We start from the raw sequence: 24,157 nt of genomic DNA on the forward strand, positions 1-24,157 counted from the left end.
CCCTACCAAGCATCCTGAAACCAAGCTTTCCAACCACACCTCGCTATACGCTACTCCAGCAAAGGCAAAAAGAATAGCAGAAACATGGTGACTGCCACATAACAAATCTCCCGCCACAAATTCCAGGTCAGCCTGTGTGGCTTCGCCACAATGAAAACTGGCAAAAAGCCACGGTGGTCAATGTCAGTCCAAAACCTCGTACAGATGCACCGTAAAGACGGACACCGGAGGCATCTTCTTCAGAAACTACATCCATCTACAACCAAGGGCTGCGGAATAGACTGCTACTGAAGCTTCTCCAAAGGACTACGACATAGCCGGGCCAAGTACAACAGCATACAGCCAAGGGTAACCAGTAATTCCAGCTCAGCAGATTCAACCTCGGCCAGGTACACCTCAAACTACTCATTCCGGAACAAAGATAAAGCCTCCTACACGGTTCCCCAGCTAACACACCTGTTAGCTAGAAAGGCGATTCTCATTAAAAAGAAGGGCATGTTATATATGCACATCGCTTCCACTTTTCCTGCCTGTCTTTCAATTTAGCCAACCCCACCTATGTAACACGTTCTGAATCTGTACATCCTGAATAAACAGAGTCCCCACTTCTGCTCTCAACTCAGCTGGTCCTCTGTAAGACTCGCTCCAGCAACAACACAACACTGCTGAGACACAACCAGTTGATTGCTGATTGGCTGATGTGACCTGTAGCTTTAACTGCACTGCATGAAGCTGGTGAAGAAGAGTATCACATTTGAGTATGGCTGCTGCAGCCACTTCCATTCTGTACCTCGAATGAAGCAGGCAGGCACCATTAAAGTGTACAAACAGTTCTGATCTCGCATTCTTCATAACGAAAAACAGCAAGTTCAGTGTTATCGTTTTTTCCTGAAACCCTCATCCACTGGATGTTCATCTTAATTTTTAAGAACATCAGATGATACAAGGCTTACTAGCCAGTTCGTGTGCCAATGATAGGGGACCCATAGTTGCCCAATCTAATCAGTTAATCTGGTATTATTCAAGGCTACAAGATGCCACAGAATTATATTATGTACATTTAAATGGGCTGTTTGATCAGATTCCTTAAGCCATGTCTATTATATCTGCAGAAGCAGTGCAGTACCATTCCGTGCCGGCTGAAGCTTACAATTCTCCACTACATATACATACTACATCTTTCTACCCGAGGCCATTTCAAGATACCATCAATCAAAATTATAATACAACAGCGGCAGTTATCCTACAAGAAATTTTGTCTTAGTACAGTGGCAGGTAAGCTGCAAGTAACAGAAGCAATACAACTTTGCTCGTGCTCTCACTCCCATGCACTATACCTCCTGTGCTTAGTTAATCACACCCTGACCAATGCCTCTTATTACTAGATGTCTGCCAAGTGAGCCAAGAACTTGGTTACAAGCCCTCATCCGTTTCCTCCTTTCCACCACAGCAGGCTGCGAGCGCAGACTGCGGTGAATGCATGCAAATTTAATCAAGTGTTCTTTTCTTCAAGATTACTGTCACATCTGCTAACATCACAGACGCGACAAGCACCAAATGCCAATATCTAGCCACTCAAAATGTATGTAAATAACAGTATACTTCAGCGCATTCGAGCTAAAGAAATAAAATTGCACTTTCAACCAAAGTGTGCCCCCCCCCCTTACAAGAAAACTATAACTTTCCAACATGCTGGAATTAGGGTCGGCCGAGAGCATTATCTCCTCCGAACTCCCTTGAACTCCAGACTCCCTCAAATGAGAAAACACACGACGCGGCAGGCATCTATAGTAAAGGAGGCATTGCCCTGGCACATAAATGGCCTTTGCAAGCCTTCAAGGAGATACTAGCCTGCATCATAGTGTTGTGGCACAACAGCACCCTCCTATCCTGAGGCACATTTACACTTCTGGCCCTAAAAGTTCAATACATGATGTCTCAGTGACATTGCAAGTTACTGCAGACACTCTTGCAACCACCGACTAACTACATTTGGTGCAAACGCCACACTGTCTTTGGCAATCTTACCAGGCGACAATTGAGACAGTGAGTGTCTACAGCACCCTTTGGTTAATGGATGGAACTATAGTCAGTGACAAGTCAAGAATGCAGAAGAGGCTCTTCCCATAAAACCATGATGCGCCAAGCTCTTTTCTCTTCGCACTACAAGAACTAGCCCCCCTACACATGCCACTGGCATGAAGAGGCAGTGCCCTAGTTTTGCGGCAACACAATGGGTCTGCCGAGGTCATGTGTGAACAGTAAAAATTGCGAAGTGTGTAGGACAAGACAGCCCACAACACAAATGTGCTATCTGAACAGGGTATTGGGAGAGAGAGATCTCGCTGACCTGTTGATACAAAGTGCCTACTCATCCCTTCCCCACCCTGCCTCACGCGTGGGCACACATTGCTGCCAAGATGTAATAAGAAAGGCCGAATTGCACCGTAATGATTCATGGGTACAGCTTAAATCTCGCACACACAAAGCTCCCCCAGCAGGTTTTGCAACAAGGAAGTATCTAAAGAAAGCAAAGGTGGGGACATGGGCACAAGGGATAAAGAAGAAGAGGGAGACTAGACCTTCCCACTGAGGCACACTCACTTGCTGTCGCATTCTTTACTTGTCATTGACTCTATATAGTAGTTGGCCTGTGCAGCACACCCACTCAGAGAGCTCACCCTGCACGAAGCCATGCTATCAGCAGGAGGTTGGCCAGAACAGCCGTGACTGATGCTCTCCTCTCCGCAGCCACAGAGGGCTGCTGAACGACGTGAGGTTCTGCTGCTGCACCCAGTTCCAGCAGGTCAGCCACAGCTGCTCCACTGGCTTCAGCTGCCATGTCCTTCTGTCCCGTTGCCAACACATCAAACACACACGCATCTCGGTAGGCACCTGTCAAGTTCGCAGCACGACATGCCGCATCAGCTTCCTCTAACCGCCAGGCGGGCTCCCCTAGGGGGGCTTGCACGCGCTCTGAGGAGGAGCAGCCCCGAAGGCACAGCTGCAGTGGCTGATCACCAGCAAGAGAGGATGGAAGTCGCAGCGCCACCGAGAGGAAGTCACCCTGCCGCCGGATCAGTAGTCGCACTCCTGCATGGCTCAGGACAAGTTCCACGCGGCTTGAACTGAGTGGTGCCAGACGAACTCCTTTGCCTGCCGAAGGTGACCCGTCAACAAAGACAGTTGGCAATGGGTTGTCCTTGATGTCGGCTTCGTAGGTTTTCTCCATTGCACAGCCTCCATGTGCATGGATTACAACAGTCACCTGGAACAGACAGGTTTTATTCTTTAAAAATGGCTCTTCTCCTAGAGGAACTACTGCATGGTAAACCAGCATTCCACAAGAATGTTGTTTTCACGGCTTCACTGTGAGATAGCACAGGTGCTTACATAGCAGGCACCAGTATGCAGCCCATCTTAAGAAACAAGCAAAAACGCACAACGCGATACAGCGGTGCCATTGCATCAATCAATATTGTCATAAACAGAGGCCTAGACTCTAGAGGCATGCTGGGCACTTGTTTCTTCTCACTGCATGACCAAATTATCTCAATAATCCCCTTTCAGGTCTTTCTTTCTTTTTTTATTACTATTATTTCATATTGTGCGCATTCATTACGCACATCTTCCTCATCTGTATGTTATCATCATCATCCTCACACTTTTACCTATCCTCCTCTTAGCCCGTACATGTGATAATCATCCTCGCCTGTGTGCTGCGCTGGTTCGCTGACGAGCTCCCGGACCTAATACACGTCCCAACCGAGACGTCACAATATATCTATTTCCTTCAAGGAGTACATACACAATGAACAAAACAAAAAATTGGGTCAATAGGCCGAAGCTATTGGCCCAATTGAGGCTATGCAAGTTATGACACAAAAATTAATTATGTATTTCAGCAACAATCATTGCATTGCTGCAGTGTCCATGACTTCCGATTGTTCCCTGGACGTACTCATTTAAAAATGTTTTTTGTCCCTTTGCACATCCAATAAGCATGTTTATTTAAGATACCTGCACCATCTGATTGAGAGTTTCTTCACTGGAATTACTTCAGCTCTATGCCATGAAATGTTTAATGCCCTATCTGTAAATGCAGTCTGCAACTATGCACAATTTGAAAATAATGCTGACAGCTGGATTGCACACAAGCTTTTGCTTTATCTAGTTCAAGCGACCAGCATGCCCACGGTTAGGATGTCATCCGCAAAGATGCCTGATTGAGACTGCTGTCCCAGCTACTCCCTGTAATCAAAGCAGAACTAAAGAGGACTCGTGCCCACCTTGGAAAGCACTGTTGCCTTGTCACCGATAGCACTGTTGGTCACCTGCACCGCCAGGTAGGCATTGTCCACAAGGGGTCGGGCACCTTTTGCACGGCAAGTCTGCAGCTCTCCCCCAAAGGTACGTAGGTGGGTGTCTCCATAGAGGCTGCACTGGAGCCACTCCTCCTTTGGCTCACCTGCTCCATAAGCATACATGCATGGGTTTTCCTCGTGTTTTAAAGTCACTGACATCAGAAAATTAGTTGCAACCAGTTAAGGTATTTGGCTTGGTAGCTCATAGCCAAGGTGGCCAGGCAGATAGACATGTTAAAAGAGCCCAAAGGGTCGCAACAAAACACAAAAATTCTGAACTTCAATTTTTGACTGTTTGTACAATTCACTTTATAAAGAAAGCTGGTCAAATTGACAAAATGGTGGATGCATAAGTTTGTGAGAACTGCCTAGTTTAGCAAGAGCAAGTGCAAGCATGTAATTAGTTTGCAGCACAGAGTAACTACCAAGTAGCCAGCAGTGAGCCACAAGTAGACACGAAGAGAGCCCCACACAGCTCTTGAGCCAATGTCTGACCACTCATCGCCTATATATAAAACATAGACTGAACGTTGCCTCTCGAGAGAAGGAATGTGCAAAAGTGTGTAACCAAAAAATTTATAAACTCTTGAAAGCACCGTATTTTTGTTATGTTCATGTTAACATATAGTTTTTCAGAATATTTGTGCACTTTCAAACCATTGCACCACATTTATTATAAATGAAAGGATACAAAAGAATTTGTCACAACTGACTAGATATTATTCCAGAAATTGCCCTGCTGTTGTCGAGAGACGGAGGATGCCAACAAAACCCAAAGACAGGTTCAAGCTCTGCGAAAGCCACTGCAGGGCTATCATCTGTAATTAGAATAAACTGATACTTCCCACCCTTTTAAACGGGTTTCAATCATCTCAACTTTGTTTAAATGAGGACTTTGCAAAGTATGTAGACACTGCCTATGAATTTGTAATTTGAAGTTGCCTGCACTGCGAAGAAATCGGCAGCACAAAAGACCACAAGTGCACCATGAAGCCAGAATGTCAGCTGCTTATCATTGCTGCATGGTACTTAATCACCCGCTTATTAGACCTCTGTGCTATTTCGCAAGCCGAGGTCCGAGCGGCCACGAAGGTTCCATGTATGGTGCCGTGCCAGGTGCCAAGAGGAGGAGATATCCAGGCAGATCAAAAAACTGGTTTTATATACAAAATGTACATTAATTTACAAGAAGGGCTCTATGATATTGGAGCCGTCTACATGCTAACATCTTTGCATGTTGTAGTGTTTACATCTCCGAGCGTTCTACATGGTCGAGCGTCCTCACAACACTCCAGTCACGCTGTTTTTATCGCTTTCGTTTTCCTCTTTCACTCGACGAGGGAATACACTTAAGGTCTTTTAGCCAATCACCATCTTGGACCAGGTCGCCATATCCCGAACATGATGTGCCATCGTTTCCCGTCGGGCTCCACCTCCATTCTTGCCTGGTCGCCCCCCGAACACAGGCAGCGGTTGACACCTTGAGAACCGAACGTTGATGTGGCTCCCACGGGATTACTAGACGCTGCCTCTTTGCAAGAGTCGCCTCTCCGTAGCGGTCAGTTCGCGGAAGCCACCATTTCCAGGGAGGGTGGTGGCTGTTCTCTTGGAAGAGGGCTCCAGGTTGGCGCCTGGCCTCGTCGTAGTTCGGGCGGCGCTGGTAATTTCACGGAAACGCACCAAAGGGCGATGTTGCCGTTTAGCAACGCATGAGGCAGCCTGGAGACTAACTGCTCATCCATCAGTCCCAGGTGACACTTCCCGGCCGCGAGAACCGACAAGCGTGAAGAGCACTTTATATGTTCACGCCTGTCGATGAGGCCTCCTTTGTCCAGACACAACAGTGCACTGTTATCGAAGTACCATAAAAACAATCATTCCCTCCGTAAATGATGGTCATCAAGGCTGGTGGTCAAGACCAGACAATAATACTTCACCATGTTAACTCATTAATGAAGAACAATAGCATGCCACCAGATGGCTTCTTTCTTGAGTCTTATGCCCTCCTGCTTTTCTCCTCAAATGGTTTTCTAATGCACTTTGTGGGGAGCACAGTGCCCACTTCTTCCAGTGTACCACAGCACACAAGGCACACACAAAGCAGCCCACACTGGACGCCAGCGGGAACATGGAACGGGTACACCGTGTCCCCTTCCCTGGCATTGCCACAACACCATAACACGCGCTTGCACAAGACACATGGTAAATAAAGCACTATCTATTCCCTCAGCGAGGAAAACGAATTTCTGGTTGTATGAACAGGGAAGCATATAAGAAGAAACCACTGAAAGTCACAAACCCTCCATTCTCTTCACCTCTCAATCCTTTCATAATAATAGCTGTCCCTGCCTTGCAAACAAGCTTGCTGCTGAGATTGTGCTATGAGAAGAGAGAAAAACCTTCCCACTTTGTTTATTTATTTATTTAAAACATGTCACAGGTTCCAGTGTTGGCATACTGTGTGAGGGGGTATCGTATATAGGTACATATAGAAGCATTTGTCGTAAGAGGGTAAACGGAAATTTTTAAAATACAAAAAGGCAGCAACTGAATTGAACAAATGGAAAAGCAGCAACTTCCATCATATCACGTATGAAGTGGACTTCCCTTCTCTTAGTGCCAGTTTGTTTGTTGTCCGAACAACTACTGTCTCGAGCATGCACCGTTGTCTGGCCTCATTCGCCTGAGCCACTGTGACTGCAATTTGCTGTACGAGCTGGAGATGTGTCAAGAGTGTTACAGAGAGTGTGGAGTGGAGACAAGTGCAGCTAGAAATGGAGCTTTCCTTCCACACTAGGTGTATGCAATGCTTATCTCAAAGCTTACCAGACCGCCACAGACATGTTTCCTTGGTTGGTCTGGGCTTTGATGTCTCTGTGGCCACAACATCACTGCAGTTCAGTTTGCTGAGACTGGTCTTTGCAGCCCTGTACTTGATGTCACCAGCACACTCCTTGGCCAAACGGTTGAGGCAGGAACGAAACTCGCAAGAGCCGTCCTTGTAGTTGGCATAGCAGTTCATGAAACCACACTCATCCGCTGTCAGGCACATCAGCAGTAAGCATGAAGACAAAAAGAAAGAGACATCATCAATTAAGAAGCAACTTCAAAAAGCACATACCATTTACCATTCTGCTTGCATCATGTAAAAACTTGGAGTACGCTTAAGCTTCGCCTTTGAGAGTGGAACGCCGTTGACGCCAACACCGCATTTTCTGCGACATGGGGCCCGATCAAAATTTAGAAAGGCTCGGTTTTCAGCATTCCCCTCAATGTTGCCTAGAACCAAAGTACAGCAAAACACGATCGGAATTGGAGGACAATTAAGCTTAGCCTTTAAGAGTGGAACGCGATAGCATTCAAAGATCCCTGGCTGCTTATCAGGCTTTTTTCTTGTATATTCAAATTACAATATGATGCTATTACGTCTGTAGGTTGTGGTATAGTCGTACTTCACAATTTTTCTGACAGATTTTACTTTGAGAAATTCAACTTTTGTTCACCAAGGCCTTGCGCCACGCGAAGGGCCCGCCCACTTGGGGTGGCTCGGGATGATGCGGTTCGGCATGATTATTTCCGCCAGACGCCAATGCTTACGCCGACACTGACGCCAGGTTTTCTGCGACATGGGGCCCTTAACGCTATCGCGTTAATACATGGACGGCATTCGTACATCGGTCACACAATGGAACACATGTCTAAATGCCTATGACGACTACTTCTGAAGAAGAAATGCCGTGAGATACTCGTCATAGATGCCAGTACACAGGGTATAAAGTGCAGTTAACTGCAATTATTACTTTTGCAAATGCTGTCTGCAAATGGGTTTCAGGTGATCATCCCTCATAGCTTTAGGAGGCTATATCATCAAATTAAATAATGGTCAACTATATCATTCCCTATGCTCACAAACTGCACACGCAACATGAAATAGGAGCACATATTTAAAGCACCACAGGTTTCACATGGAACGTCTATTAATAATTATTTGTGTGCATTAGCAGCACATTAAAATGGACAAAAAACAATAAACTTTACGTCTATGACTTTGCACAAGGTTTCCTTGAGGGATCCACATGAACATAAGCATGAAAAGATGAAACTGCTTGATTCCTTCATTTCTTGGCAATTGAATAACTATCTTTAAGATTCTGTGCTATTTTTCTTTCCACCATCCTTCTACTATCAATGGTATTTCTGTGCATAAACATGTAGTGTAAAGTTGAAGGCCCCATAATGCCACATGTGTCGATCAGAATGCCACAAAAGCCATCTTTTGGCTTCTGTGACATAGGTGCCCTTTTATTCAAATTGTGGCAGCAAACATCTGGAAGTCCTCCTCTTTATGTTTACAATAACGCAAACGACAATATAGAAATCAATTGAAGAGCTGCTAGCCTTATGTGTCTAGATGTCTGCCATGCATTTTACCAGAAGCACATTCAAGGACCACTATCATTTCCTGTAATATTAATAAATACTCTGATCCCTTCAGTACGGAGGCATTCTGCCATCAGCTAACAACATAAGTAACAATATTGAAACATCAAGTATGTATGTTATCTATATCAGTGGCACTTGGATACTAAGTTAATTAAGAAATTTATTTAAATTATGGGGTTTTACGTGCCAAAACTAATTGGTTTCATTATGAGGCACACTGTAGTGGGAGACTCAGGATTAATTTTGACAGCAGTCAGGATGGATACTAAGTTAGAACTATTAGCATCAAACAACTTTTCCTTTGCAAGATCCTGCAACTTTAATTTGTTTTGCAGAGTCAAGCTTCTTAACAGCCCTTTTTTAGTTGATACTAATTGAAACTTCGGTGGAAACTGCACGCAAGTTCAGATAGGAAAAGTGTCACAACTAGAAATTAATTGTGCGGTTTCATGTCGGGCCAAGTGATGTAAAGTTTCCATGCGCACGTGGAACGCCAACAATGCTGCTCCTTTTAAACCCTCGTTTGTTACCGCAGCCAGTCTCGTACATGCAGGTGCGACGCGCAGCACACCTCCCTTTGAGAGCACTGCTGATAAACACTCGATTTTGCGCTCTGCTTGTACAGCTGCCTTTTGCTGCTTTGGCTACTAACGGAGAACCGCGTACATTGTGCAATACGGTAGCTAGCTCATAAACGCTAATGCTACCAAAATGGAGTGCTCGACTTTACAGTACATCGCGACGCCTTCTGCAGCTTCTCTCATGTCAACCAACGTGTCAACACATGCGTCACGCCTTCACAGCTGCACGTTAGGAATGGCCAATAAAAATGCGACAGCAGCGGTGTTAAGGTACAGCTTTGCACGATGTCAAGGCGCTCGCGATGATTCATGAGAACAGCTAGCGACAATTTGACGCGGCTTTCTTCTTCCCTTTTTTTTTTTTTTTTTTGAACAACAATGCAGAAGTGCACGATGATTTCTTGCGCCACAGATAAAATCTTGGCGAAGAACAGAGAGAAAGGGTGCCAAAACCTGCATCTCACGGCCGAACATGCGCCGGAAGCGCCGAAGGCGCACCGCCCACTCACAATCTGTTGGGCTCGCAGACACTTCTGAAAGTTGTACCGCTACCGCGTACCTGTGCGACCGATGAAAGCTTTAAATATCGCATAATTCACTATTTGCCGAACCCGGGAGTCCCAATAATGCCGCGGCAGTCTCCATCGTATCGTAGGTATCGGCGTCTACGCACTAACGGGATCGCGCAAATGTGTGTTCAAATAAGCGTGCGCAACTCACAACTCGTCGCAGTAGAAAACAAGGCGAATGTGAAGAGAAGCCATCGCAGTAGTAGCGGAGCGTGATGTCCCATTACCGGTCATCAAACAAGAAAGCAAGTTTAATCGGCGACCGCGCTGATCACGACAAGCAACACAATGATAATGCCGCCATGTTTGTGTAGGTTTCTCCTCGCACGTTGTTTTGTTTTGTTTACTTTTTTTGCGTGAGGTTGCGAGGCCCTCTGGCGGAATCTTGTGCCGCTCCAAACATGGTTTTTCCTTCCTCCGTGGTTCGCGGTCATTTGCTCACGCAGCTGTTTATAACTATTTAATCACGTCGGTGTTCTAAAAAATTCGTGCTTGGCTAGACACAGAACTGGACAGCCACATCTGTCGCCTATCAACATGTTACACTGGTTTATACTGTGATGTAAGACATCGTTTGCCAAGCGAGCTACGCGAAATGGTAAACGATGCGAGCTATGCGGAAGTATTTCGTGACTGCCATAAGATCGTATTGTTAATCTGGAAACCTACCCTGCTCTGAAGATTATTTTCTGCAAGTCATATCTCTTCGCAATTCGAAGATTCTTTTACAGAAATCTGTAAAACTCCGTCCAATTGTAGCCACGCGTGCGGCTATGGTGGTGATGATCCTCTTTTATGGCTCGTACCATAGCCTCCTCTATAACTTTAAAGTTACAGAGGAGGCTATGCTCGTACTACTTTGCCTAGAATATACTTACCAGGCACTGTACTCGTACCAACCAAGGGGGATAGGCCAAGAATCAGGCAACAGGGGTAGCTCAAGAAAATTCTTACTTGAAAACGAGAAACGCATAGTAAAATAAAATAACACCAAAGGAGACATTTGAATAACTAGAAACGAGCGAGCAGTCAGACTAACTGAAGGGTGAATTTTAAAAGAGGTTACAATCAAGTTGAAAACAACTATATCAATCTCCGTCTTTATTCCAAACGGTGGAAGATATACTCGCTAGGGAAGTGTGTTCAGCTTAGCGCGTCACAAAGTTCGCGAACGTGGTGCCGACAGTTCAGGAGAGCTTTTATCTGGCGCAGCTGTATCTCGATCTTGCGTACGTTTTTCTCCCGAAGAGCCGGCGATACGTTGCAAGATATAGGAATCACAAAGAAATGAGGAGCACTTCATACCGCCACGTGAACACATTGTAAAAACAACGCACGAAACACATGTTTAACTACATGTATCAACAGGTTGTTAAAAATACATTGGGTGCGCAAACAGTAATTTTTTTAGATGATCAAATACGAATGGAATAACGAAGAGCCAAATTTCACCATTAATATAAAAGTTCACATCTTTTAAAATTCACAACGTTTGCAAGCTTGCACATATAGAAGCATTGTTTATTAGAAGCGCAAATGAAGCATTGAATTCGCATACTCGCACTTCATTATTGGCCGGAATAACTTGTCGTTGATTTTTTGTTTTTTCTACTATGCCGCCGGGGTGAAATGTATCACACTTCTGCTACAATAATATGTTTTATTGTCTCAACTGCCCATATAAAATATTGAAAAACTAGTTAAAAATATGTATTCGTATTTACGATTCGAAGACCGAATCTCCGTGTTGGCGCAATCAATCACGTGTACGCTCCAACCATTGCGTTTTAAACAACTGTTCTGAGTGACACACAAATAAACGAGGAAAAAATATTTAGTACGTTATATGTGCCGCGCCCCTAATTTGTCAAAATACAAGTAATGGCGCCGGAAAACCAACAAAAAAGCCGTGACTTGCAACAACGAACTTGAAGAGGCCCATAAGCAAAACTGAATATTATGCTAAAAAAAAGTAACTGCTTGATATTGCGCTGGTCGCTTCAAGCACAATTAGCAGCCTCGTAGTTACATTTTAACATCCGCGTGCGTAACCGACCAGGACCAAAATCACCGTACAAAGCAGAAAGACGTCACCGCATAGGTGGTAGGTGGCACGGGAAGTGATCGCAGCTAGCTTCTGCTGGCAACCAAGCTCGTTACGTCACCAATTACAAACTAGGTTTCAACCAATCGCACGCCGACAGCGCAGCTCGCCCGGCGTCGCTGTACGACAGCCACGTTGTTTTTTAACTTTTAAGTAGCCGGCTCTACGGCTCTGCTGCTTTCTTTAGGCGACACGTCTGTAGTTGGGGCCACGCCATGAAGCATATAGTTTTGTTAGCCGCTTTTGTATCGGCAGTCCTTGGAAGCGATGTTCTCGACTACTCGGGATCTGATTTTGATGTTCAGATCAAAGAACACGACACAGCTCTTGTGGAGTTCTTCGCTCCATGGTGAGTCACGTTAAGCGGAAAACCAGTCCGCTAGCGTCTTGGAAGATTTTCACAACACCGCGGGCCGCCGCATGTTTGTCGGTATGCCATCTGCATTATTCGTTGTTCCATTTATAGGTGCGGTCACTGTAAGAGGTTAGCCCCCGAGTATGAAAAGGCGGCCACAGAGCTTAAAAAACACGATCCGCCAGTACCACTTGTCAAGGTAAGATTATCGTCTCGTTTACGTGTTTAACGTGTAGGACGTGGTTTACACAAAGTTTACACCTCCAGGTTGATTGCACCTCGGACGCCGGCAAAGAGACCTGCTCAAAATATGGCGTGAGTGGTTACCCCACCCTCAAGATTTTCAAGCAGGGAGAGTTCTCCTCCGAGTACAATGGCCCCCGGGAGTCGAGTAAGCTAAACGCACCCGGCGTTCTCGAGCGACGGAAAGACTTAACATGTTGAATCTGTTGAACAGGTGGCATTGTCAAGCACATGCGGTCGCAAGTCGGGCCCAGCTCAAAGGAATGCACAAGTGCGGAAGAGCTTCAGAAACTGCTGGACAAGGACGAAGTCGTCGTTGTTGGTAATCTTGTCGCGTGTGATGATGCGCATTGATTATATTTGTAGCAAACTATTCGCGCAGGGAAAAACTTCATACCACTTACTTTCCAGGCTTCTTCGAGAACAAGGACGTTGATCTTCACGAGCAGTTCCTTAAGGTTGCTGACAAGCAAAGGGAATCCTGGGTATTCGGCCACACATTCAACAAGGATTTGCTCAAGAAATACGGGCACACAAAGTAATAATTGCGGCATTCGATCGCACGCTGCGCTGCCATTTTCAGTGCTTTACTAATTTGTACTTTTGTTTTTCAGCAAAGTTGTGCTGTTCAGGCCCAAGTTACTTAAAAACAAGTTTGAAGACAGTGAGGTGGTCTACGACGGGGACGCAGACAAGGCGGCGCTGGAGAAGTTCGTGAAAGAGAACTAGTGAGTTTCTTGCAAGACATGACTTTCTGTAAGCCTTTTGAAAGCAGAAATTTCATGTTAATTTTCCTCCCCCATTAGCCATGGCCTTGTTGGTCACAGGACTCAAGACAACTACAACCAGTTCGAGGCTCCACTTCTGGTTGCATACTACGAAGTCGACTACACAAAGAATGCCAAGGGTAGGTAGTTAAGCATAGTGTACACCAGTTGGTAGTCAGTGCAGACTATGTTCTTAGAGCTTGTACTTTTTACATTTTATTGCTGAACCTTTCAACATTTAGCAGGCATTAGAAAACTAAATGCCTTGTTATATTTGAAAAAAAAAAATTGTGCCTTTGTATCCTGCACAGTTGTTGGCTATTAACATTTTTCAGTTCGTGCTAGCAAAAACATATAACAGCCTTCATTGCTACTGTCGAGAATGCAGGAGTGGTGCCCTACAGAGCAGAGCTGAATGTGTGGGTGGATTGCGCATCTAAGGATTGCTCCCGAGCACCAGTGTTTTTTCTCATATTAAGTGCAATACTCGAGCACTATAGACAAGGGTGATGATGTCCGCCCTGCCAAACCGTACTCTAAGGTGTGTAGTGCTCTCTCAACTGTAGTGGCAACATTTACCAGCATCTGCTGGTGTTAGCTTATCATTCTAAAGCGTGGGAAGGCAAAGCATTATCTATGTTGCATTGTCACAACCTTTATCAAGTTGCTAGTAATGCTGAAACGAGGGCTAGTTGGTGAAGCATCATGGGGGCTAGACATGGGTGCAACAAAGGACAAGTTAGGGGCGACAAGAAGACAGTCTGTCTTTTAGCATCCATGTTTCTTTAATGAGACCTTGGCCTTCTTACTAAGAGCTTAAAAACGTTTGTTTAAAGGTTCAGATTGTTTTATGTCAAGTTTCTCCTAGTTCAGTTATTCAGATCTAGGCACAGCAGGGTCACTACTTTAGACACTACTTAAACCCAGATAACATTCATGGTTTTGCCACCATGTGCACATATGCTAATTGTTCCGACTTATTATGTATAGTGCTAACTTCTGTATTGCAGTGACTACCAAAAAAGTTTTTGGTGACAATTTAATCTCAAACTCTGAAGTAATGATCATTACAGTATGTAATGCTGGTTTAAAATCCAAAATTAATGTGTTGCTGGACAAGGTGCAGCTTACTAAAGACGGATGCTTAAGTCCGTTGCCTTCGGGTACTGCAGGAGCACTCATGCGGCATGGTGGTTTTAGTGCCATGCATGTGAAAATAGCAAACTGGTGTCCTGTAATGCTTGTGTCAGGCTTATAATTGGATAATGGTAGTCAGCCACTAATGAAAATGCATTAAAATTTTAATAAAGGAAGTGCTGTCCAGGCAGCTAGATTTTCATACAGAACTTGCTGATGCTGTCTTGACATTGCTCTGGTTGTGGTATTTGTAGATGTGTGGAATTCTCCCTATGTGGCCCTCTTGCCAAGGGTCATAGGACTGGGCAGAGTTTGACTGCCCAGATAATCGGCACAATGGGGGATTACTCTGCCACAGTGGTGTGGGGATGATGTCTCCATCTGTTTCCAGAGTGATCTGCTGCTGCCAGTTAATTTTTTCTTGGCAATTAAGTCTCTTCTCCCACAACAAACGCAGAAGGTTTTCAGAACCCAAACTTAATATTCTATGGACATTTCATATTTGCCATTAGTGTATCTTCAAGGTCATAATTTCATTCTGAAACTACTCTTTTAGTGACAGTAGGTGCAGCAACAAGTAGCAGAAATGTTTTTTCTCTCCTGCAGTAAACAAGGTGTGTGATGGTGTAAAGTAGCATTGCTAGTGACGCATAATAGAGTTTTGTATACACTTCTTATACCAACAGTCGGGCATCTATTGTGGGACTGTCCCGGTCTAGCGACAGTAATAGACAACGCAAGGGACGCGGCATTTAATAAAATCATAAAGGAAAGGTACTAGGGCCTTCATTTTTATACAAGACTGCTTAAATTGCTCCTGTAAACATGTCTTCCCAGCAATGCATTTGTGTTTGAAAGTGAAGCAGACTTTAAGGGGCTCAGTGTTAGCTGGTTTTTCCATGTGTTGCTGTGAAAGAAAGAAATCGTAAAGAAAAATGTGATGCAAACGGAGCCCGATAACGCTATCACATTCCACTCTTAATGGCGAAGCTTAAGTGTCCTCCAATGTTTTTTTCTTGGTGGGATCTTGAAAGCATTACGGAGACATACAACTTACCTTTGAAGGCCAACTGCAATGAAATTTCACTTTGGCTAAATTTGCTATAAATTAGTTGTGTATACTACTGGACTAATCTCGGCAAAACTGCATAGCTTGTAATTGGTTTTCCTTTTTAGCAGCCTTTAAATGACACTTGAGCATATGATAGCACCTAGGGTGCCTAAACAGTTTTTGTAAGCATACTTACATGTATCATGCTTTGAGATGTCCCACATAAAAGGGGAGACATAGAATGCTCCATTAGCATTTCTCGCACTTGTTGTTTTACAACCACGCGTCGAAGACTAAAGGATGGGGCTAATGTTGTCAACACCATTGAAAAGCTGTTTAATATTTCTGCTTGTGGCAGACCATTCATAGACTAGGGCAAGCAAGCCTGTTCACAGCACTTATGGTAGAACAGGGAAAACATTCAGAGTAAAAAAGTACTTCAACTCGAGTATATTCAGTGTTAAATTCCAGGCCTGTAACATGTGTGGATTAGATGTGATATACTATTGTGTATAGTGTGCGCTACAATGTGTTGAAAATTTTTAGGAACCAACTACTGGCGCAACAGGATCCTCAAGGTGGCCCAGAACTACAAGGGAAAACTCAACTTTGCCATCAGCAACAAGGAAAGCTTTGCAGCTGAGATGGATGACTATGGCCTGTCTTCTCATGGCAACAAGCCAGTTGTCGCTGTCCGTAACAGCAACAATGAGAAATTCCGCATGACCGACGAGTTCAGCATCGAAAACCTGGAGAAGTTCCTTGAGAACTACATTGCTGGCAAAGTTAAGGCGCACTTCAAGTCTGAGCCCATCCCCGAGAAGAACGATGGTCCTGTCAAGGTGGCTGTTGCCGAGAACTTCAAGGAGCTTGTCCTGGATAGCCCCAAGGATGTCCTGATCGAGTTCTATGCGCCCTGGTGTGGCCACTGCAAGAAGTTGGCACCTACTTACGAAGAAGTTGGCAAGACGGTGGGTACATAGCAAATAAGACGCAACATATTTTTTTTTTTTCCCACAGTCTTAGTATATATGGCACACTACACTTCTCAGTCCTACCGCTGGAAGTGGTTTGCAAGAAGCATTTATTTGCACATTTTTCAGTTTCCTCTAAGCTTATAAGAATGGTTGTTGGTGGAATCATATTTGGGCCATGGCATTGCATGTTCTAGTGCTAACATATACAAGGTAGTAATATTTCTGACTAAAAGCCATTATGAACCACTTTCAATGTGGCCCCGCTCTAGTGCAATTGTGTCGTTAATCACTTTAAGCTACTTGTAAGCTGTTGAGTGAAACCGTACTTAATCCTAAAAACTTCATTTGGAGGCATAGTGTGCTTTCAAGTTGTCATACTGTGCAGTCAATGAATTCATCATTTCTCTAGAAAGACTCTCATGTCTATTGTAAACAATTTTATTCCTTTGTAAGTTTCATATGACTAGGAAGGATCAAGTTGACTAGTCAATGGTATTAACCTAAATTTATTAGTGCTCTTGTAAGGCCTTTTGCTGTACTTTAGCTGAAACGCACTTCTGTAGTAACTATTTCCTAAAGCAAGTTTGTTATTTTCCAGCTTACTGGTGAGGATGTTGAAATTGTCAAGATGGATGCCACTGCCAATGATGTTCATCCAAAGTTTGAGGTCACAGGGTGAGTAATCAGCAATATATATTGGTGCCTACAATGCAGTATTAGTCCACGGCACTGCCGCTAGGGGCAGAACTTGGCACAATGAGCTAACACGTTTGGTGCCCACTCGCTTTCAGCTTTCCTACTCTGTACTGGCTACCAAAGAATGACAAGGAGAACCCGAAGAGGTATGATGGCGGCCGTGATCATGATGACTTCATCAAGTACATTGCCAAGCATGCCACCGATGAGCTCAAGGGCTTTGACCGTTCTGGCACAAAGAAGGCGAAGGAGGAATTATGAGGCATCGTGGGGTCAGGAGGGCCATTGTTTCTATCATTTCATTTGGGGTCTCTGGGGATCTTGTTTGTCATCTCTGTACAATAAACAGATGTTTTTTTCTACTCACTGACAATAATAGGCTGTGCTCACTTTATTTACCATGCTGTGTTGGCACATTTGGGCTAGCACATTTTCATTCTGTTGTATTAGCAGGACATGTTAACACTCAGGCAATCCATTTAAAGCAAGTCACACACACTGTTACACAATGGCATCATTGCTCCAAGTGATTGAAGTGTAAGTTGGGTATTGTTTCTTGAGGATCTCTGTTGTCTTGGCATGGTCCGCTTGCCCATAGGTCTGGGAGTTGCCATAGACTTTTAGCTCTTTCGTGTCTGGGAGGTGGATGATGTATCCGCCGCCAAGGCATTCACACTCCAGGCCAGCCGCCTTCAATGCAGCAGTCTCCTTTTCAAAGACCTGTGCAGAATTTTTGTGTGAATTTTCCTTAAAGGAAGCTTCTCGTAACAGGCAGACCAGCCACCAACGCCGTTCATATTTGCCAATTGGCTTAAGCTATTTGATGTGCTGGTTGTGTGCACTTTCAAAGTTCTATTGGTGTTGGTTGCACCATGTGGCACACCCAGCGAATATGATGCATACAACTTTTACGGATTTCATAGCAAGCTTACTTTTAAATTGGAGAGCCTGGATGAGAAATTCTCTATTTAGCTCGGAAGCATAGTGCAGTTGAATAAAACGGCACTGAAAGGAACTCTGACAACAGACTACACGCTGAACAGCATCTGATGCACATATTCCAAATGCATAATTGTAGCAATCAATTGCATAGCCTATTCTAAATTTTTTGCAGCAAACATGAGTAGCAAGAGTAAAAACTGCTTTCTTGTATGCACAGTATTGTACGTACACCCTTGCAATTAACAATATCACGCAAGCGTCGACCGGACGGCGTGTCAGCGGGATTGGCAACTTTATGTGCGGTCGTGCAAGGTGAATTCTAGTTCTAATGTATTCTGCTGTGCTGTTCGCTTCAGGAGTGCCCCTCACCGCTAGAAGACCACTGAAATGCTGTGCAGTCGACGCTCGTGTGATATTGTTAAACAATTGCGCAAGGTTGTACAACAACTTCAGGCACAGTGTCCGCATTTGTGGATGCAACTTGTTTTTGCCAGTTCTATTGAGTGGTGGTCTAGAAAAAGCAGCAGTCGGGTGAATTGAACCCTCCCCCCCCCCCCCCCCCTGCATCTTCAAAGTGCCTCGATTTCACTTCCAATGTGCTTCATACTGCTACAGATGATCATTCTGCTGAAGGTACTATGTTTGGCGAGACGTTCAATGTGGCGGCGTTCCAGCAGCAACGTACAATGAATGGATTTTCCTTGCTCATTATGCATGCCGTCAATAACAATTGTACATAAGCTTCTAGCCAATGATTGAATTTTTTAACCCAGAAATGGAGCATTACTGACAAAATCAAATTAATTACTCTAGTTATGATGACTCATCAGGAAATGCACAACGCACCATCCTACCACCTTGTCTTTCTTGCAGTGGAGTGTTGAGTGCCTTAGAATGAAGTGCAAATTTGACACACAAATTTGACACATTTGCAGAGAGTCCATATTTAGTACCTGAGGGGATTAAACTTTGATGGAACGTAGCATTACCGTTGAAGCGAAAATCACTTTTCATCAGATTTTTTATTATTATTTTTTTTAATGTTTAGTTCATGCATTAGGTAGTTCTCTATCAAAGTCCAATTTGCAGATCATCATAGCTGTCGCTGGCACTGATATAATTCTTAAGCACTCCATCACTCGTCCGACTTTTCGTCTTCTAATACTAATGTTTCCTCTATTAGTTACTCTGCTCATGAAACGTCTACCTGATCACACATGCCCCTACAAATGGAAAAGGTTAGAATGCCTGTTATGGTGTCACCTAGCACGTGAAAAAGGCTGCTGCACTTCTTGTGCTTTCAAGTAAGTGTTCTCGCATGCTTGTTACAGTCCGGCATGCACCACGGCAACGCGCTGGGTGCCAGTGTTGGAAAGGTCCAAGGGCATGCTGCAGCTGCAACCTCTAACATTGTTATATGCTGGGAGCATTGGATTTTTCAATTGCCCATTTGTAGATTTAAAGTTACCACTGCTTCTAACTATAATGTAATCATCCTTTTTTTCTAGATGCAAGTAGTTGTTGTGCCCCTTGTGCAAGGCACATGCTAGTCTCTCGTGGTGACCAAATCCGGCAAAAGGCGGTGCACATTCTCAAAATGGTTGGAAATAAAACACGTGTGACCGAATTTGCTTGGCAGATTTCCCCCTGATTTTCTAGGAGTCACCTGTACCATCCTTTACTAGCTCACCCGGCAGTAAATATCTTGCCTCAATGGTCACCGCAAGCACAAAAGAAATATGTCTGTTTGTGCAGCACTATTCTGATGAATCCACATTGCATTGTTTTCCAGCAAAACAGCAGTGGCCATGTGCTATCATGAAAATAACTTGATTATGGGTCAGCTACTCCCATGGTAGCATTCATTAGCACGAATAGCTCTTCTTGAATTGACCAGTTGAACTGCACAAGACAGAGCCAGCAAAAATAGGCTTTCTTTAATATTAAGACCAGTAAATCGGCACGAGATGTACATCTAGAGTCAGGTATAATCATTATTCTGTCACTAGCCTTCCACTGCAAGCTATACAGTGTAGAGACCAAATTTTAGTCGCCCCATTATCCATTTTTGTACTGCCCAATAAGTCAAAACGCAGTGATTTCCACCAATGTTGATTGCTAAAGTTTGTTTGCTTGAAGCAAGTGATGGGCCATTGGTCATTTTTGCACCTCATTCTAAACTATAGTTGCACTGCGTACCTTAAACTGTAAACAAAAGCAGTCAGAAAATGCTTGTATTTTAATGTACGCATGTAAGAATAACCTTGTGATGCCATGCATCAAAGCAGCATTCTTTGACTATTTTGGTAGTAATGCACAAAGCATTAAGAGGTTCCATGTTTACCAGAAACTTTCTTCTCGTCAAGTAAGATATGCATGATGCTTGCACATGGAATAACTTAAATTTGGCTCAGTGAAACCACGCCTAACTAACTCAGCAATGTGCCTAAGCACTTGTCAGATATGAAGCAACAAGGATATGTGTTTAGGATAATGATAACTTTTAGTAAGCGGGCATGCTGTTACGTATCTTTACAAGTGGAAACAGGCTGTATTTAATGTTTCAAACAGGTAAATTTGAGTCTGACATAATCCCATCTGGTACGGCAATGCACAAAGAAGACAAAAGCACTGGCTTTAAAACTTAACAGAATGCAATTTTCTCAGCCACCAACACCAGATGTATGTATTAATAGTGGCTCTAGCATTCTGAAAGCCCCAGTGCAGGTTAACTATTAATACTGTTGCTGTTGGTGTCTGTGTCCTTTTGTCATGTCATACAGGTGTGGCTTGCGTGGAGCAAGAAGCCATTACGTTTCACCTAATTTAGCACCATCAAATGGAACACTGATGAATGACTAGTGCCATGTACCAATATGAAGCTACACTGGTTTAAGCGAAACAATTGTTCTTAGCATTAAAAGAAACATGATACCATATGTGAATAAATTCTAAAATATTTTTGGAAATTTTTTTCATGAAATTACTTTGTGCAAAAATAATAAAACAACATGTTCCAATATGCACAGCTTTCTGTGAATAAAATTTGATATTTATGAAACAGCTTCAAATACAAATGGCTTTCTTTAGGCTACAACAATGACTGCTTTTCGGTGTAGTGAGTTTGTGCATGTGCGTAAGACCACATCAAGTGCACTTGAACAATGAGGCTGAACACAATGGTTAAGAACCTCAAACATTGGTAAACCTATACCGCCCCTGGAGAACAAAAGTAGTCACTATTTGGTAGTGGCAGTACTTTTTCAGAGTTTCATATTTTCGATGTAACATTCAGTATAAATGAAATGTTTGTAGTAATAGTGTTTATAGAGATTTGATACGGGTCTGGCAAAAAGATTAGTTCGGCGGAAGTCTGCAAAATGGCGATAGCTTCACGAAAGGGAAAAATTGCCATCGTGAGAGTAAACACAAAGCTATAAACTACTACTACACAAATGAACAAGATTATTTTTTTTTCAACTACGAAGCTTTCTTTCTGAGAAACCTGCATGCGTTTCCCTTGAAGGTCCACGCTGCTCTCAGGTGGACGTTCATAGCACAAGTCATTAGTCATTGCCATAATCACATCTACTCCTCACAATTCATCGCTCCACTGTGAACTAACACCAGTAGCGCACCCAGGATCTCTGCCAGGGGGGGGGGGGGGGGGAAGCAAGCACTTTGCATAATATGCAATTTCCTTGCTTTAGCCAGAGGAATCCAACAGTAAATAAAATGCCTAATAATTATAATAATATAATGACACCAATGATGATGACGATGTTTATTTCTTCAGCGTTTTACTCAAAGTAATTTAAGAGTGAATGAAGAAATACAAGACAGTGATAGAGTGTTTTTGTTAATCAGGGCAAATTAGACCTCAAGCCACCTCCTGAATTGTAAGGACAATGTGAACAGAGCAGTGAAGGTACACGTTGGACCGGTGGGGCTGGGGGATGGTTACAACACCCAAACCTCCTCCCCCCCCCCCCCCTCGTCGTTGCGCCACTGACTAACACTGGCATGGTACTCTTTGGCCATACCTAGCCTTTGAGCCACTAAACAACATGCATTAATTCTCAGGTGGATGACAAATTTTCCTTTTGAAGGAGGTAGAAATTTGCCTTATCTAACTTCATCGTAAGCGAGCTTCACTTAAATATGCCAAATCATTCGATCAAGCCTTGTCTCATTACATGGCACATTATAATTTGCAAGGCTTTAATTACTATTCATTACACACTCCCTGCATGACTCTTGTGAAATCTCACTCACTACTGTAGCATGTGCAAAACACATGCAGCAATTTTAAGGCAAACTAAAGCCTCCAGCATCCAGAACTACAAGAGGCTAGCAAGAGCTCTATATCAGTCCTGACTATGGAGAGCTTGTCACACCTACAACAAAGCATCTAATTGCAAAATGTAGTCTTGAAAAGACTTTCCACTATTATTTTTTTTTTCGCCTTCCAATAAAAATGTCAGAAGAATGCACAAACTGCACATCATACTCTCGTCTGATCATCAGCGGGGACTCAGTTGTAGGCATTCAATAAATTACATCCTGTGCAGCAAATCGCCAGTGCTGCAGGATTTCTTAAACAAGCCAAAATAATGTTCAGAAAGGACTCCTGTAGGCACAGGTGAGAACAATGTGTACATGTTCTGTTCAGACCCGTAAGCTTATCACTACCAGGGATTGCTTTAAGCCTCCTGAAAAGAACACCAAACCAACATGCATGCCTACCCACACTGCCTCAACAAGTGTGAACTGCTCGTGAGCTCATGTCTCCCTGCACCAGTGGAGAGGACGCAAAACGTTTTTGAGCGCATGTCTGAGAGCAAAAACAGAATGGCAGGATGATATTTCTGCACATGCTCACAATATATTGGACAATCTGGATCTTATAAGTTAGAGCAATTTCATTTCTTTCCCAGTGCACGCTAGCGTACTAGTTCAAAACATAATTATTAATGCAGGCTGTAACTTTAAACGGGCCAATGAGTCAACTACTCAAGCATTTCCATCAGCAAGTTAAGGAGCACATACAACGCAACATTGACACGGCAGACAGCACACAAATTACGATAGCCATATAAAAAAAAAAAGCAGGAATTAGTGATTCACAAATCCGTTAACCTTTCCAGCTGCAAGAAATCATTCATTGTAGTTAGCCATGATGGATCAGTTAAAGCAAATTTCATGCTTCATAGACGGGCTCTTTTGTGGGCGCTAACCAGTGCTTGACTTCAGGCAGGCTTGAAGTTTCTAGATTATCCTTACCTCTGTATGGTTAGCAGCTAGAACAGAGCCACGGACAACATATTTGTAGGTTTCTTCATCATCCTTCAAATGGACTTTAACCAATATATACCGGCTACGTCCAATCTCCAAGGCCACATCTGGAATTCCACTCAAGGCTGACATGATTTGGCTGAAAACAATGTTATTAATTAGCATGTAAATTCACAAATGCCCATGAAAGCTGGCACTTTAAAGACATTGTAGGGACATTGGCATGCATTATTATTTCATAAAAAATGAAGCCCGACATTAAATAATCATTTGCGGCCAAGTGCTGGAACTACTGCTACGCCATGATGATAGTGTCACATTTTCATCTAAGTGAACGTACTGCAATGTGTAAAACTTGAAGCAGTGCTAAGAAGACGAGGACAAGAATCAAAAAGAAACACAACAGGACGAGCGCTGTACTGCCAACTGAGAATTTTATTGAAGGAACAACCAGCTTTATAACATGTCAAAAAACGCCAACAAAAAAAGTTTGAAGGCGTGTGTACTGCCTACAAGTGAACGTGCTTATCTAGAAAATTTATCTCAGTTTTTGTTAGACTGAGTGACGCTGTGCTTACACATTTATCTCCTGCTTTGGTGATGAAGTAAGCTTCTACTATTTCTCTTTCTTTT

At 43.6% G+C, this 24,157-nt stretch overlaps 3 protein-coding genes across 8 annotated transcripts in view; 1 reads left to right on the forward strand and 2 right to left on the reverse strand.

The window, feature by feature from the left end:
* The window catches only part of LOC119442545 (transmembrane 6 superfamily member 1-like), a 59,557-nt gene extending 47,570 nt beyond the window's left edge, over window positions 1-11,987 (reverse strand). For 2 of the 6 annotated variants that reach the window (XR_007465721.1, XR_007465722.1), the window contains exons 1-4: window positions 10,109-11,987; window positions 7,191-7,403; window positions 4,290-4,468; window positions 2,605-3,268 (exon numbers count right to left, since the gene is read on the reverse strand). Coding sequence is in view for 3 of the 6 variants with exons in the window: in XM_037707460.2 (XP_037563388.1) it covers window positions 2,682-3,268; window positions 4,290-4,468; window positions 7,191-7,403; window positions 10,109-10,181 (1,052 nt within the window). In the remaining 3 variants the exon portion in view is untranslated. Of the gene's footprint in view, window positions 1-2,604; window positions 3,269-4,289; window positions 4,469-7,190; window positions 7,404-10,108 lie in introns of those variants that run through there. The other 4 variants (XM_049662230.1, XM_049662229.1, XM_037707460.2 and 1 more) reach the window with 3 other exon arrangements.
* A 219-nt stretch (window positions 11,988-12,206) lies between these two features.
* LOC119442544 (protein disulfide-isomerase A3) lies at window positions 12,207-17,646 on the forward strand. Its single transcript, XM_037707456.2, has 10 exons — window positions 12,207-12,410; window positions 12,528-12,615; window positions 12,684-12,807; window positions 12,874-12,981; window positions 13,071-13,197; window positions 13,274-13,387; window positions 13,466-13,566; window positions 16,161-16,585; window positions 17,190-17,266; window positions 17,383-17,646. Exons 1-10 carry the CDS (start codon window positions 12,277-12,279, stop codon window positions 17,546-17,548), a joined length of 1,464 nt encoding a protein of 487 aa, XP_037563384.1. The 5' UTR covers window positions 12,207-12,276; the 3' UTR covers window positions 17,549-17,646.
* A 15-nt stretch (window positions 17,647-17,661) lies between these two features.
* On the reverse strand, window positions 17,662-23,663 carry LOC119442548 (14 kDa phosphohistidine phosphatase-like). The gene is made up of 2 exons (XM_037707462.2): window positions 23,513-23,663; window positions 17,662-18,007 (listed from the first exon to the last, which is right to left on the reverse strand). The coding sequence occupies exons 1-2, from the start codon at window positions 23,654-23,656 to the stop codon at window positions 17,789-17,791; spliced, it is 363 nt and encodes a 120-aa protein (XP_037563390.1). The 5' UTR covers window positions 23,657-23,663; the 3' UTR covers window positions 17,662-17,788.
* Between the last annotated feature and the right edge of the window lie 494 nt (window positions 23,664-24,157).

Source organism: Dermacentor silvarum, chromosome 2 (assembly GCF_013339745.2).
Source record: "Dermacentor silvarum isolate Dsil-2018 chromosome 2, BIME_Dsil_1.4, whole genome shotgun sequence".
NCBI lineage: Eukaryota > Metazoa > Arthropoda > Arachnida > Ixodida > Ixodidae > Dermacentor > Dermacentor silvarum.